Here is a 16624-nt window from a genome sequence, read left to right as displayed (position 1 = left end):
CACTAGGACAGAAGTCTCCTAAGCAGTCTAGCCACATTCTTTCACCTTCCAGTCCATTTGCAAGCACACAGGACAATCTTCTAAAGCCACAGAGAACGTTTTCTCATTCCCTTTCTCTGATGCATACACATCTTTTAAAACTTTTCAGTCACAAGGCACTTAGGTCAAAACCCTGAACTCAGGGAGTGGGGGTGGGAGAGCTAGAGATGGCTCAGTGGTTACAAGTGTGTTCTGTGCTTCCAGACGACCAACAAGTTTGGCGCCCAGCACCATGTTGAGCAACTCACAATTGCAACTGTCTTGTCCAGGGTATCCAATATCTTCCTCTAGGCTCCACAGGAACCTGAAGAGGTGTGGTATAAAACACACACACACCACACACACTCACACACTTAAATAAAAATAAGTCTGAAGGAGGAAGGGGAGGGGGAGGGGACACCAAAGCAGAGCTATTGTTAGAGCAATCACTTAGAGTAACATCTGTGGGTTAGTAAGATGGCTGCATGGGTAAAAGCCCTTGATGTGCAAGCCTACATTGGAGGTTGACCCCTGGAGCCCTTGATGGAAAGAAAGAAGAAATAACCTGAAAGTTGTCTTCTGTCCTCCACACACACAATAGTAAATAATAAATATGATTTTTAAGTTAAAAATAAAACACTTGGAAGAGTTTTTAAGTGAGTTCAGACTTAAAAGGACTGGTTCGGGCTGGAGAGATAGCTCAGGGGTTAAGAGCACTGACTGCTCTTCCAAAGGTCCTGAGTTCAATTCCCAGCAACCACATGGTGGCTCACAGCCATCTGTAATGAGATCTGATGCCCTCTTCTGCAGTGTCTGAAGACAGCTACAGTGTACTCACATATAATAAATAAATCTTAAAAAAAAAAAAAAGGACTGGTTCATCAAATCTATACATACCAGAGTTTCCAGTTTTATAATTAGTCAGTTAATGGTGGAAAAAGGACTATTTTCTCACATGATTCCAAATGATCTCATGTCTCCAAACTTTCACATTTAAAGTCTGCAATTAAATTGTTCTGTCAGAGAACCAGTGTCGTTTGAGAAATGTTAAATACGTTCCTCTTGGGAGGCTGTAGGTAGTTAAACATTGTCCTATACTGGTTTATTTCAAAGCACAAAGTACTCTGTGTTTCCTGCTGCACCTTGGGACATTGGCGCTGACTGACACCGTGAGCTTTTTGTTCTACGCGGCTAACGTCAGCATGCTTGAAGTAGGGGTCTTCACTTCACCCTACTCTCCACGCACCCATGCCTTACGCTCCAGTCTCATGGCTTCCTTCTGGATTCATGAAGCTCCTCTCTCTAGTACACACCCACCCAAATCATACTAAATTCCCCATTAATTATCATGTCTTCCAAATCCCAGTCTAAATCAAGTTCCCCTGTTAACCAAACATCGAGTTCTACATTATCAAGATATCTTTGGTTACCAGTAAACAAAAGACCAAATGTCTGACAGGGACTTTCATACCAGGGAGGCTTTGGGTCATGTAGAATAACCACCACTGCCTACCACAATGTGTGTGTGTGTGTGTGTGTGTGTGTGTGTGTCTGTGTCTGTGTGTGTCTGTGTCTCTGTATGTCTCTGTGTGTGTCTGTGTGTGTGTGTCTCTGTGTGTGTGTGTCTCTGTGTGTGTCTGTGTGTGTGTCTGTGTGTGTCTGTGTGTGTGTGTGATTCGTTATAAGCTTTGTCACGATTTAAGCAGAAGTCAGTGTACTTCCTAAAACAATATCCATTAACTGCATGTGAGGACATTTGAAATATGGCTTATCCAAGTGGAGGATTGACTTAATTGAAATTATGGAAAACTGAGGTATGTGACTCCTCTTCCAACTGTAGATATTAGAAAATCTAAATATTGCCGGGCGTGGTGGCGCACGCCTTTAATCCCAGCACTCGGGAGGCAGAGGCAGGCGGATTTCTGAGTTCGAGGCCAACCTGGTCTACAAAGTGAGTTCCAGGACAGCCAAGGCTACACAGAGAAACCCTGTCTCGAAAAAACCAAAAAAAAAAAAAAAAAAAAAAGAAAATCTAAATATTGACCCAAATAAAGTTAATCAACTAAATTATATATATATAATACATGCTGGATTTCTAAGAACTAATAGGAAAAATGATAAAATATATTACTAAAATTAATTTAATCTGGCTTTTATATTTTAATGTGGTTGCTAACATTTTTAAAATTATGATGGGCATGGTGGCTCACCCAGCACTGCACAGGCAGAGCCAGACAGATCTCTGTGAGTTCAAGACCAACCTAATCTACATAGTGAGTTACAGGCTATATAGTAAGACCTTCTCTAAAAAAATTTTTTTAAGATTACATATGTAGATAGCACTTTATTTATTTGGCAAGCACTTATTCAAACATGTAAAAATAGTTACACAACCATTAAGTCAAAACTTAAATTGAATTCAGGGGCTGGAGAGATGGTCAGTGGTTTAAGAGCACTGACTGAGTTCAAAATCCAGCAACCACATGGTGGCTCACAACCATCTGTAGTGATATCTGATGTCCTCTTCTGGTGTGTCTGAAGACAGCTACAGTATACTTACATATAATAAATAAATAAATCTTTAATAAATAAATTAATTTAATTTAGTTTCTCCTCAAGAGTTTTAAGAGAGTTAAGAGGAAAACTATAAATGAACTGGTATTTTTCATAAATACCTACGAGTGTAATATAGCTGAAACTAGGTTGGAGCTTGAAGCCAGAGAAGATGAAGAATCAAGAAAAGATGGCAAAGAGATAATAGTAGCTTTGGCTCAGCAGAAGAAATGGAGAGAAAGAGCAGGGAATATCTTAAAAAAACACTGGCTAGCAGGGATGGAGGGGGGCTCTGTTTTGAGACAGGATCTCTCTATTCTGGAACCCCAGATTAGCCTGCTCCTCCCTCCTAAGAGTGGAGATTAAAGACATGTGCCACCATACCAGTTAAACTGACCCTTTTTATTCTCTCTCTCTCTCTCTCTCTCTCTTTTTTTTTTGGTTTTTCGAGTCAGGGTTTCTCTGTAAACCAGACTGGCCTCAAACTCAGAAATCAGCCTGCCTCTGCCTCCCAAGTGCTGGGATTAAAGGCATGCGCCACCACTGCCCGGCCTATTCGCTTATTTATTAAGATCCTTCCCTTATTTATTCCAAGCACAAGAAACTATTTAATACTCTTCTATAATGAAATCATTAGCTACAATGTTTTTGAATTCTATAATTTCATTATTTAGGTTTAATCGAATTCTTTTGATTTTATTTAAATCAAACCTAGCAGTTCCTTTTCATTGTGCTCCTAAAGAAATATAAGTACATTAAGAAATATATAAAAGCCAGGTGCCCAAGCATATGCCAATAACCGCAGCAGTCAGAAGGCTGAGGTCGGGAGTTTCAAGTAAACCTGGGATACAGAATATCTCAAGAAATAAACAGGGTCTGCAAGAAGTTGCCTGGCTCCAGCGCTGTCTATCTGAGTTCAAGCCCTACGATCTTCAGAGTAGGAGAAAACTGATTCCCACAAGATGTCCCCTGCCCTCCATTTGCCACACCATCGCTCGCGTGTATCCATATACAAATATGTAACGCAACAAATAAAAATAATAATCCGTGCATTATTACCATAACTTCAGAATTCACTGATTATGTCTCTTTAAACTAGTCACAACGATATCACCAGTGTGACTTGCACAAACTGGCTGGGACAACACAAAACGACTGATAAAAAATTGAAAAGCTGATAAAAGATTGAATTATCCCCCAAGAAGCTTAGGTGGCCGAAGAGGCAAGGCACCGCCCATAGAATTCGTCACCAGAGGCCCCGCCCACAGAGGCGTGGTTTCGCCTCACCACTACCACTCCCCGCTCCGGCGCGAGTCTGTGAGGAGCTCAGTTTGGACTACTTAGCGGCAGATGCCGCGTTCCCGAAGGCGCTCGGTCACCTACGGCTGACACAACAACACCCTCAGGACTATCAGTCTTTCCAAAGAAGGACCCATCAGAGTCGCCAGGCGGGCGGAGCTCGCGTGGGACACGCCCTACTGGTAGTGCTTCCGGGACAGGGGGCGGGGCCTCCGGAAGTGGCCGGTCGCGGTCTGAAGCTCGTTGTTTCAGCGGCGGACAGCAGAGGAGAAGCTGGTCTCCGGCAGCTCCGCTGGGTGTGAGGTGTGGTAACCTCTGTAAGGCTGGAAGCCGGGACTGCGATCTGCCGAGCGGCGGGGTGAGAAGCGCCTGCTTTCAGAGCTCACCATGTCGCGGGGCTCCATCGAGATTCCCCTCCGGGATACTGACGAGGTGGGTGCCGAGTGTGCAGCGGGGGAGGGCTATGAACTTGGACGATCCCAGCGCCGACTTTGCTCCGCTTGGTTTTTGGAGGGGTGAGCCGCAGCCGAGCTCCTCGACCCAGGCACCACTCAGCTGGTCACCTCTCTGGCCGCAAGGACTTCGGGAAAGTTCGCCTGCAGCCTGCTCCTGTTGACAGTCGGCTGTCTTCCGGGGCGCAGGGGTGTGAGCGCCGAGTAAACCTCACCTCTTACAGAGGGGAGTCAGTGCCCCAGGGGCTACCTGCTGCTCCAACTTGCGATTTGTTTATTTTTTTTAAATCTCCCTGGGTATCTGAGAGACGACTCTTAATGCCATGGAAGAAAAGTCTGTCAAGGCACACTATTAACACTGCTCTCTGGGCGAGATAAGGGGCCCGAGATTTAGCCGCTCCTGTGTGCTGATGGCAACGACCCACTTTCATCCATGGCGTGCTGTTTGTCCGAATAAAGCTCCAGTTTTGCCTCAGTCAGACTAGATTTTACACACTTTTATTTTCGATCGAGGTAGAATTCATTTCTAAAATATGGTGGTCTTGGGTACATTCCAGAATATTTTTCTTCTAATTGTTAGTGTCCACATTTTAGGCATGTATGTGACCCACGATACTGCCTCCGTGATTAAAGTGTCCGTTGGTATTCAACTTTGCCTGTCCTCTGGGATAGAGTTTCTCAAGCTCTCAGACCTATGGCATCAGTGTTTCATTGGCTTCTGGGTTGTAAAAGATTTCATTTTGGTTTTGAGTAAGCAAGTCGTTGAGAATTTTATAGTTTTAGCGATGTGAAGAACGACCAACAGGATTTGTCTGCTTTTCTATGCTTTGACCAAACCAGACTACAACCCATTTGCCATGTGTTTCCTAAATAGGAACATGTATTAATTAATTCACTCCATTGAAAGTGAGTACATAGCCTTTGTGTATGGGCATTGATGAGTATTCAAAACAGGCAGAAGAGAGAAATTGTGAATTTACAAAGGAAACGAAACGTTTATTCTGTGTTTTAGGTCATTGAACTTGACTTCGATCAGTTACCGGAGGGAGATGAAGTCATCAGCATTCTGAAGCAGGAGCACACACAACTGCACATATGGATTGCGTTGGCGGTCAGTATCATATGGATTGCCTTGGTGGTCAATGTTCCTAGAGCAGGTTTTTCTGTTGACTAAAAAAACCATAGGGTTTTGGTTTTCAAGTACAGTAACAGCCCACATGATTAAATCTGTTGTGCATGATTAAATCATCTGTATGAAAATTAGTAGCGGGCTGGTGAGATGGCTCAGTGGGTAAGAGCACCCGACTGCTCTTCCGAAGGTCCATAGTTCAAATCCCAGCAACCACATGGTGGCTCACAGCCATCCGTAACGAGATCTGGCGCCCTCTTCTGGAGTATCTGAAGATAGCTACAGTGAACTTACATATAATAAATAAATAAATCTTTAAAAAAAAAAAAAAAAAAAAGAAAATTAGTAGCAGCAGAGGCGGGTCGATCTCGGAATTTGAGGTCAACCTGGTCTACTTCCAGGACAGTGAGGGCTATGCACGCACTCAGGAACAATGGTTGTAGTCGCATTTATGGGACAGTAAGGTTAGTTTCCTAACTATAACTCTACTGGCAAATTAATGTCTCTTGGTAAAGGTGAGAGATTCATTTAAGGTAAATAGTTCTCTATATTGAGGTTTTAATTACTTCGTGGTAATTCAGTGAAACTTAGCTTATGTATAGATAGACAGAGTAAACATTGCTTTCCATAACGCTTCTTCTGAAACATTCTGGAAGGTGATTAGGCTCCAAGCTAATGCAGAAGAAGGCCCTTTTGCAGTGAAATTTATCTCGGTATCACGCTTTTTGTCATATTTGTTCCTGCCTTCATAATATGAATGCTACTAGAAATTCTCGGCAAATCCAGTGTGGGAACCTATAATTTTAGACACTCTACTCCCTGGCATTATGTTTCCTTTTTATGAGAAATTGTAAGATAAACTATACTCACTATTCCTAAACTTGTATGCTACAAGTGGCGTTCATAGAAAGATATATAAGAAGTTCCTACTATTACCTTGATGGTCAGAAAAGTAGGTTTAGAATTGGGCACATATTCTGCTCAATTATGCTAGGGATTGAATCTAGGTCCTTGGAAATACGAGAACCCTCGTCTTGTAAGCTGTACCCCCAGCCTTGCTTACCTGTTACTATGAGGCAGAGTCTCACTAAGTTTCCCAGCTGTCCTTGACCTTTAGTCTTCCTGCTCAGCCTTCCAGATAATCATCTTAAAAATATATAATTGTTAGTGCACACTGTACCTATTAATGGGTTTCTCCATATGCATATATTGTGTGTTGGGTCATAGTCACCCTCCTAAGCCCCCTCACCCCCCTACCCTGCTGTAATCCATCTACTTTGAGGAGTTTTTTCTTTTTCTTTTCTCAATTCCAACTCACATGTTTAAAAAAAAAAATCTATACCATGCTTGTAGTTTTGTATGTGTCCTCTAGTTCCATCCATTTTCCTGAAGCTGACATGGTTCATTCTTTATGGCTAGGTAAAACTCTTTTACACATATGGTATATTTACCATTCACCTGTTGATGGGTACCTACACTGGTTCCATAGGCTGGCTAGTGTGCCACACTGAATGTGGATGTGCAGGTAGTGTTTATATGTGCTGACCTTTTCCTTTGGATATAAGACTGGGAGTGGTACAGGAGGCTCATATGGTCAGCCTACTTCTAGACCAGGAGAAACTTCCTACTGATTTTCCTCATCTTTGTCAACATTTGTTATTGTGGTTATTATCGGTAATAGCCATTTTTACTAGGGCAAGGTAGAATCTCAACTTTTTAAAATTTTGATTTATTTTTTGGAGTTGTTTTTGTTTTTAAAGATTTATTCATATTTTATGTGTATGAGTGCTTTGCCTGTGTGTGTTCTTGTATACCACGTGTATGCCTGATTCCTTCAGAGACCAAAGAGAGTATTAGACGCCCTGGAGCTGGAGGGATAGACAGTTGTTAGATGCCATTCAGGTGCTGGGAACCAAACCCCCATCCTTGCTGCCCTTAATTGCTGAGCCATCTTTCCATCCTCTGGTTTACTCACTGTTGTTGTCTGGGATGATATTATTGTTTGAAATAGAATTTCATGTAGTCCAGGCTGGCCTCAAACCAGCTATTTGTCTGAGGCTGGCCTTGAACTCTTGATCTTCCTGCCTTCACCTCCCAAGTAGTGGGAGGTTTATGTCCCCATGCCCAGCACACAGAGTACGTTTCGTACACACTTGCCTAATGACTAAAGATAGTGAACATTTTTCATGGACTTAGTTTGTACTTAGCCTTTTGGGAAGCATTTGTCATGTCATTGACCTGTTTGTTGATCGGCTTACTTGTTTTTGTGTTTGGTTTTTGGATGGTTGGTTTCTGAGTTCTTCGTGTATTCTAAAGATGGATTCTGTTAGGTGAATAGCTGGCAAAGATTTTCTCCATTCTATAAGCCATCTCCGTCACTCTGTTGACTCCTTTGCTCTGTATACACTCATTTTATTGTAGTTCTGTGTGTCTGTGGTTCTGTTTTCTAAAATGTCTACTCTAAGAGAATCTTCCCAGCTGGGTGCAGTGGCATACTTCTAAAAGCCAGCATTTCAGAGTCTGAGGCAGGGAGATTTGCAAGTTTGAAGCTAGTTTAGGCTCCATATTGAAACTGTTTCAAAAAAAGAAAAAAAAAAAAAAAAGCACATCAACAGCAACAAAATGTCTTCCACCCACATGTGGATAGACTAAAAAGTATTTCTGCTAGTGGACTTTGCCATTTTGCTAGAACAGTCAGCTTTTCCTATTCCCTGGAGATGGAGCCATTGATCCTGTTATTAATGGATAGAGTTGGTATTAATGGTAGAGTAAATTGATAAAGCTCTGTAGATTGGGTTCCTTTTGGGGAAACTAGTCTTGGGTTTAGAGAAGACTTTGTTCAAGTTCCAACATTATGCTGTTTGTCCTTAAACAATACTCTAATTTCTGAGGCTGTAACTATGAAGATGTTAGTACTGACTTTATTAGGTAGTTGTAAGGATCAGAGGAAATGTGTGTAGCTCCTGGCATGCTATGTGACCTATAGACAGTAGTTAATATAGAGTAGATATTCCTTTTATATTATCTATGAAGCATATGCCTAGGAAGTTAATAATCTGTCCCGAAGTCACTGATAATTTTTCGTAGAGGCAAAACCAGAGCCCAAGTGAGTTTTGTTGTTTTGGAGACAGGGTCTCTTGTAGCATGCTAGAATTCTGCTCATTCCGTACTGGAGGTGAGCTTAGTATATATGCTATATGTATCTGATGTATGTTGCCCTTGTGTATGCATGTGGAGGCCAGAGACCAACATTAACTATCCTTTTTTTTTTTCTTGGAGACAAGCTTCTTTTAGCATAATTAATTTGAGATTTATTTTGTAATTGCTGTCAATAGTTCACTTCTTTGCATCACAGAAATATACCAAAGCTATTTTATTGATAAACTTGTTAATTTGGCTTCCCATTTTTACTATTACAAATAAAGGTTCTAGAAACATTTGTGTTGTTATGTGTGTGGACATGTGTTTAGTGATTTTAATTTCATCCTTTGCCTAAAGCTGGAATACTACAAGCAAGGGAAAACAGAAGAGTTTGTGAAGCTGCTGGAGGCAGCACGGATAGATGGCAATTTGGACTATCGAGATCACGAGAAAGACCAGATGACTTGCTTGGATACATTGGCAGCCTACTATGTACAACAGGCTCGGAAAGAAAAGAACAAAGACAATAAGAAGGACCTTATTACGCAGGCAACTTTGTTATATACAATGGCTGATAAAATTATTATGTATGATCAGGTAAATCAAATTTGTTTCGATTTACAAGAGCACAGAATACCACGTGAAAGCAAAATGTGTATAGCAGATTCTTTGTGAAAGAATTTTTACTAAAATAATTGTTGATACAGTCAAAAAAGAATTATTGAAATTAGAATCGCATTCATCCTTAAACTGTTATAATTGGGGCAAATTTAGTGTATATGTACATGTTGAATCCATATTCCCAGTATCTTGGGTCAATTTCAAGCAGGTTTTAAGGATTGTGACCTTTGTCTTGTTGCTGTCTTAGGCACAGAGTTGCATTTCCGGGTAAGCTTCTCATTTGTACTTAAAGATTCTTACTGGTAGCCAGCTCCTCGGGTCACTTACAGAGGAGTGCTGAGCTCCGCCCACTGTGCATGGTAAACTGTCTCTAGTCTAAGTAAAGCCTGTGCATTACAGAACCATTTGTTGGGAAGAGCCTGCTTCTGCCTGCTCGAGGGTGACAAAATGGATCAAGCTGACGCACAGTTTCATTTTGTACTTAACCAGTCTCCAAACAATATTCCAGCCCTTCTTGGTGAGTGATCTTCAGCAGGGACCTTAGGTTCTAGTTGGTCATCATTGACCGGGAGCTTCTATTTGTGTGTGTGTGTGTGTGTGTGTATGTGTGTGTGTGTGTGTGAGAGAGAGAGAGAGAGAGAGAGAGAGAGAGAGAGAGAGAGAGAGAGAATGTGTTTTATATGTGTATAGTACATAAGTATGTATTATAATATGTATAAATATAATAAGCTAGTATGTATATATGTCTCTAAAGAGAGTCCTGGTAAGTTTTTTATCATTTTGGCCCTAGGTAGAGTGAAGTGGGAAAGGAACCTCTATCAGACTACCTGTAGGCAAGTCTATAGAGCATTTTCTTGAATGATAATAGATAGAGGAGGGTCTGACTCACTGGAACAGTGCCACCCCTGGGGAAACAGTTTGGGGTGGTATAAAAAAAGCAGGCTGAGCAAGTCAGAAGGAGCAAGCCAGGAAACAGCATTCCTCCGTGGCCTCTGCTTCAGTTTCTGCCTCCAGGTTTCTGCTTGAGTTCCTATCCTGACTTGCCTTCATGACAGACTAAACTGTAAGCTAAAATATGTCCTTTCCTCCCCAAGTTGTTATAGTCCTGGTGTTTGTCACAGTAATCAGAAGCAAAGTAGAATAAGTTATTGTTTGCTTCTAAAGAGTTAACAAATAATCTCTTCATAGAATAGCTACAAGGCAGTTATTTATATTGTACATAAAGACTTTTAGGATTGAAATATTGCACTACCTATGGAAAACACATTTTTAATATGATAATTCACTATTTTCAAGTATTTCTTACTGAGTTATAAATTAGTGTATAGCATAATAAATGTATGTTCTTTAATCAACAATGTTGTTTTTAAAAATAACTACAGGGAAAGCTTGTATTTCATTCAACAAGAAGGATTACAGAGGAGCTCTGGCTTACTATAAAAAAGCATTGCGCACTAACCCGGGATGTCCAGGTAGGAGGACTTTTAATTCTAAGCTGTTTATGATCCAATTTAAAATGTTGAAAATTGGTTATAAAGAGATAGTTTAGGAGTAATGAAATGACAGGATCAAAGTTATCTTGTTGTGGGGCTGGGGAAATGGTTCAGTAGATAAAGTGCTTGCTGCCCCAGAGCGAGGCCTGGGATTTGAAAAGTCAGGCAAGTGTGGTAGCCATGTGTAACCCCAGCACTCAGAAGGCAGAGATGGGATGCCGGCACAAGCCAGCTAGCTACACACGCCACAATCAGTGAGCGCTGGTTTTGTTGACTCTGCATGGATAAATATGATGGAGAAGGATGGAGGAAGAACCTATCATCTGCTTTGCCCCGCTGCAGCCGCTGCCCCCCACCCCCACCCCCATGTTCCCCCCCAGATTATTTTTTCCTTGGTGCTTGATTTAAAACCTAAATGGCAGATCATTATTATATTTTGACCTGTGCTACTTTTCTTCCCAAATAATTTTCATTTAGTATATTTTTATTGTGTGTCAACTATGTGCCAGGCACTGTTCTGTGCAGAGAATGCAGCAATGAACCAAAAGATAAAAGTTTCTGCCTGCTCATGTAATTCACCTTCCAGTGAATTAAATAAGAAACACAGAGACTGTGGAAGGTTGAGAACTTGAAGCAAAATAGGTCTATGAAAGCATTGAAGAATTACTTACAAAGGGTGGCCAGGGATATAAAGTGTTAGAATAGCCACAGGTCGTGCAGACATAAGGGAGAGTGTGGTCCTGGAAAAAGCACAGCGGATACAAAGGTCCTCAGAAAACTTGTGAAATACAACGGAGGCCAATGTAGCCAGAACGGAAATGGGTGGAAAGTCATAAGAAATGAGATCAAAGATGCTGCCCAATGCTTTTCATGCTGAGCGTCTGAGTTTATGTTAGATACTTCAAGCGTTTGACAGAAATGGGAACCCTTGGAGGGCTTTGGGCAGAAGGATGTGTGATCTGACTTGTGCTTAAGAGTACCATTCAGAGGCTGGAGAGGGAATTCAGCTCCCTCTCTGGAGTTAGGAGCACTGGCTGCTCTTCCAGAGAACTAAATTCCCTACACTCAAATGGCAGCTGAAAACTGCAACTTCAGTTCCGGGGAACCTGACTCCCTCACACAGACATATATGCAGATAAAACAGCAATGCACATAGAACTTTAAGAAAAGAATACCACTGAGCTAGAGTCTAGAGTGGAGGTGAGTGGATAGGTAAGGGCAGAGGCATGTGAACCAGGGAGAAGATTCTTACAAGTGTGCAGGTCACAGGCTGGTGAGATGGCTCAGTGGGTAAGAGCACCCGACTGCTCTTCCGAAGGTCCAGAGTTCAAATCCCAGCAACCACATGGTGGCTCACAACCATCCGTAACGAGATCTGGCGCCCTCTTCTGGAATGTCTGAAGACAGCTACAGTGTGCTTACATATAATAAATAAATCTTAAAAAAAAAAAAAAGTAGTTTAAAAAAAAAAAGTGTGCAGGTCACAGACAATTCAAGTTCAAAACTGAGGAGATAACAGTGGGTGGTACATGTGGTCACAGTCTCGTATTTTGGAAGGAGAGCCGGTGTGATATGTGAAGCAAAAAGAGCAAGAATCAAAAGCTGAACAAATTTTAAGAGTTGAAGCTACATTTTACTACATTTGGAAAACAGTCCTAGAGAAACTTGGTTAGACATTAAAAGACTGAATACCTGTCTGAGGTACTGGCGGGAAGACTTTTATCTTGGAGTTCATGAAAGAAGTCTGTGATGAACAGGTTAACTTGAAAACCAATGTATTGATGATACAAAAGCCAGGAGTGCTTGAAGACAGGAGGGAAGTAAGTGTAGACAGGAAATTGCCCCAGGACACTCGAGAGCAGTGGTCCTCAGCCTTCCTAAGGCTGACACCCTTTAACACAGCTTCTCACACTGTGGTGACCCCAACCATAATGTTATTTTTGTTGCTACTTTATAACTAATTTTGCTACTGTTATAAATTGTAATATATCTGTGTTTTCTGATGGTCTTCAGTGACCCCTGTGTAAAGGTCGTCTGACCCCAAAGAGGTCAGAACCCACAGGTTGAGAAAGCTGCTCTGAAGTATAAAGAAGATTTGGAAAAGCAGCCTAAGGAGTAGCCAGAGATAAGGAGGAAAAACAAAAACCTCCAAGTAATGTCCTTGAAGCCAAATGGGAAACGTTTGCAAGGGTGATAGACTCTGTCTCATTGTATAGTTAGGCCAGCGAAACGGGCAGAAGGCGAATCACTAGTGACCATGACTAAATAGTTTTACTGGAGTAGTGGGCATAATAACACCTCACTAGAGTGGATGCCAGAGGAAACAAAGAGAGGAATTAGGCCAGGCGTGGTGGCGCATACCTTTAATCCCAGCACTCGGGAGGCAGAGGCAGGTGGATTTCTGAGTTCGAGGCCAGCCTGGTCTACAGAGTAAGTTCCAGGACAGCCAGAGCTACACAGAAAAACCCTGTCTTGAAAAAAATCAAAGAGAGAGAGAGAGAGAGAGAAAGAGAGAGAGAGAGAGAGAGAGAGGAATTAGAGGCACCACATGTTTGATCAGTCGGGGAGTCTGTTGCCTGGAAGAACAGCAGTGGGCTGGCAGCCAGAAAAGAAATGGAATCAAGAGACTTTTCTGTAAGATGGTAGAATGTTTGAATATGGCTGAGACTAGTCCAGAGAAGAAAATATTATAATGCAGGAAAAATGAGAGATGGTACTGTCATGGTGTCTTCAAATAAATGAGAAAGAATCCCATGGCCACTGGAGTGTAGCCTTAGGGAGGACATGTTTGTGTTCTGCTACTGCCTTGAAATGAGGTAGATTGTATGAGCATAGCTCAAATGAATGACACCAGTTCTGTGTGCTCAGACATAGACTGAAAGTCTTGATGAGGGGTTTATTCTCTATTTAAGTAGTAAGGTTGTTCATGCGTGTACCAGACATTTGTATGTGTACACACATATACATAATACTTTTTAAGTAGAAATGGAGCCAGTGGTGGTGGTTTACTGCAGCAGGTACTATAAGATAAGAAGAACGCCATTATTATAGGTATTCTTTTGTATAGTTGGGGAGATACCCATAGAGGGGAGAAGGATTGGAATGATACAGTCTTAACTACTAATGAAATCAAGATTGTGGTCGGCTAACAAGTCTTAAAGAGCCCAGACACTGGAAATTGTATCCTAGATTGACAGGAAAAATGACTTGATTTTACTTATTTTTTAGCTGAAGTTCGTTTAGGAATGGGCCATTGCTTTGTCAAACTTAACAAACTGGAAAAAGCTCGACTGGCATTCAGCAGAGCCCTGGAACTCAACTCGAAGTGTGTGGGAGCACTGGTTGGCCTGGCTGTTCTAGAACTCAACAATAAAGAGGTATGGGAAGAAAGAGGACCTCTAGCTTCAGGTTTATCAGGCCTGCTGTCCCGTATCTGGGGCTCCTAGAACGAACTATGCTTTAGAGATGTAGATTCTAGGTTATAGTTGAGAAATGTGCTGCCTGGGCTTCAGGCACTGTCCCGAAAGCAAGCATATTTCTGTGGTATAGCCGTGTGAAGACAGCCTCACAGCTTAGGTAAGATGTTCCTGCCATCTGGTTTAAGACCAGCACACATACCACACACCCCTCAAAAATGGCTTTAGAACTTTCTGTAGTTTAGAATCTCAGATGAGAGATTGTAGGCCCACAGATCTGTCTAACATGTATCTGACAAAGTAACAAATCCACACTCCACTGACTTAAACAATAACACTTTTCTAGGTCACTAAACAAAGTGTCTGAGATCTTACACTTGACACTACAATGTTCCCAGAGTCAGTGATTTTCAAGAACTTTATGTTGACTCCCTCCTTAATGTGTGACTTAAGCAAGTATCTATCACCTTACAGTCATTAGCTGGTTACTGCTTGTTAGTCTTAAGGAAGGAAGGAAGCAAGAGACTTTCCTGGAGGGCTCTCCCTCAGAAGTCCCAGCTAATATGTAAAGGCGGTTCCTGTTCTGCTTCTATATTTAATTGTCCAAAAGGTTGCCAGGGTTTTTCTGTCAGCACTGTTGACAGTTGAGCCTTGAATTGTCTTTGAGTAACCGTCCTCGTTACTGAATGTTTACCAGCCTCTCTGGCCTTGACCATTAAACGCCAGTACCATTTCCATAGTAGTAATGACAAAACCTGACATCGTCCCCACTGAGAATTTCTTCCTTAGGCCAGTCTCTAGAGGAGGAGAATAGATTATCTTGACTAGCTACTCAATCATGATTTGTCACCTGGGATTGGAAAAAAGGAAGAGAATTTGCAGAAATCAAAATGTCTCATAGACTACAAAACTCTGTTCTGAGGCCAGGCATGGTGAGGCATGGTTGACTCTTACCACACAGGAGACAAATGTAGGCAGATCTGTGAGTCTGAGGCCAGTTTTGGTCTATATAGAGGGCTCCAGGCCAGCATACATGGTAAGACCATGTGTTATAAAGAAAGAACAGAAGGAAGGAAAGAAGGAAGCTGTGTTCCTTTAGCAAGGTAAAATGGCTGCCACACCAAGAAGGCAGCTGAGGCAGGACTAGTAAATAGGAAACCTTAAGCAAGAACTGACTAAGATAAGGAACTTAGCACACCCACAGCCCACACACACTGTCTTAGCTAGGGCTCACTGCTGTGAGCAGACACCATGACCAAGGCAACTCTTACAAGAACAACATTTCATTGGGGCTGGCTTACAGGTTCAGAGGTTCAGTCCATTATCTAGGCGGGAACATGACAGCATCCAGGCAGGCATGGTACAGCTGGAGCTGAGAGTTCTACGTCTTCATCTGAAGGCTGCTAGCAGAATACTTCCAGGCAGCTAGGATGAGGGTCTTAAAGCCTATGTCCACAGTGACACACCTATTCCAACAAGGCCACACCTCCAAATAGTGCCACTCCCTGGGCTAAGCATATTCAAACTATGACACACAAAATTAAATAAGATTAAAGTGGGGATTTCATTACAAATGAATATTAAAAAATCGCACCCACATTGTATCTCACAGTTGTGTGTAACTGCAGCTCCAGAGAATCTGATGCTTTCTCCTGGTCTCCACAGTCACTGTTCACACATGGTATACATGTATACAGGCAAAATGCTCATATATACCAATAAAAATAAGTCTTAGAAATATGTTTTCTACTCTTTGTTCTCAGAGTCAGCATAAGTTATTAAGACTGGCACCAAATATACTTTTGTTAAGAAAACTATATTGTAACAATTTGGCATTTTCCTTATTTGAAACTTTGTGTCTTTTATGAAGAATAGCAACCTGTCTTGTGGTGTCGAACTATAGATATAGGACCTTATTTCTGGGCAGTGCTAATTAAGAGATTGTTTTACTCCGCTGTGTTACATTGTTTTCTTTTAGGCTGATTCCATCAAAAATGGTGTGCAGCTTCTTTCCCGAGCCTATACTATTGATCCTAGCAACCCTATGGTACTGAACCATTTGGCAAACCACTTTTTCTTCAAGAAGGTAAAAATATTTTTTTTATTTATTTATTTTGAAATCTGTTTGTTTTTTTTTTTTCTGAATATAGTCAGTACATGATTTTTGTTTAACTTGGGAAGAAATTTGAAAATGACATTTGTTTTTGTTTTACTCCCAAATTAGGCCTTGTATTAGTTGACTTGAGGGTGAGCACATTCATTCATTCACAAAATTGATATGCACTGTGTGCAGCCTGGCATGGGAGATGAGTAAGACTGCTGTCTGCACTCAAGCAAAGGCCTTTGTGCACACAGAGAAATGAGCAAGTGATAGGTGGTGAGTGGAGATGTCACCACAGTGCAGAAGCTGTGAGACCTGTGTTAAACTCAGTGTCACTAGGGAGTTGGAAGAGGACAAGCGTGGGCTGGAGGAACCTCCTCAGCCTTTGGAGAAGTCAGGAC

The 16624-nt window shown here is 41.7% G+C and overlaps 1 protein-coding gene across 1 annotated transcript in view; it reads left to right on the top strand.

The window, feature by feature from the left end:
* Positions 1-4056: 4056 nt before the first annotated feature.
* Positions 4057-16624, top strand: part of Ctr9 (CTR9 component of Paf1/RNA polymerase II complex) — a 28131-nt gene continuing 15563 nt past the window's right edge. Inside the window, exons 1-7 of the mRNA XM_021166717.3 lie at positions 4057-4302; positions 5335-5433; positions 8950-9189; positions 9613-9730; positions 10596-10685; positions 13935-14083; positions 16101-16208. Of these exons, the coding sequence (XP_021022376.1) occupies positions 4258-4302; positions 5335-5433; positions 8950-9189; positions 9613-9730; positions 10596-10685; positions 13935-14083; positions 16101-16208 (849 nt within the window). The 5' untranslated portion in view covers positions 4057-4257. The remainder of the gene's footprint in view (positions 4303-5334; positions 5434-8949; positions 9190-9612; positions 9731-10595; positions 10686-13934; positions 14084-16100; positions 16209-16624) is intronic.

Source organism: Mus caroli, unplaced genomic scaffold (genome assembly GCF_978045245.1).
Source record: "Mus caroli unplaced genomic scaffold, Mus_caroli_1 scaffold_8, whole genome shotgun sequence".
NCBI classification, from domain to species: Eukaryota; Metazoa; Chordata; class Mammalia; order Rodentia; family Muridae; genus Mus; species Mus caroli.
This window is presented reverse-complemented; position numbering and strand designations above follow the sequence as displayed.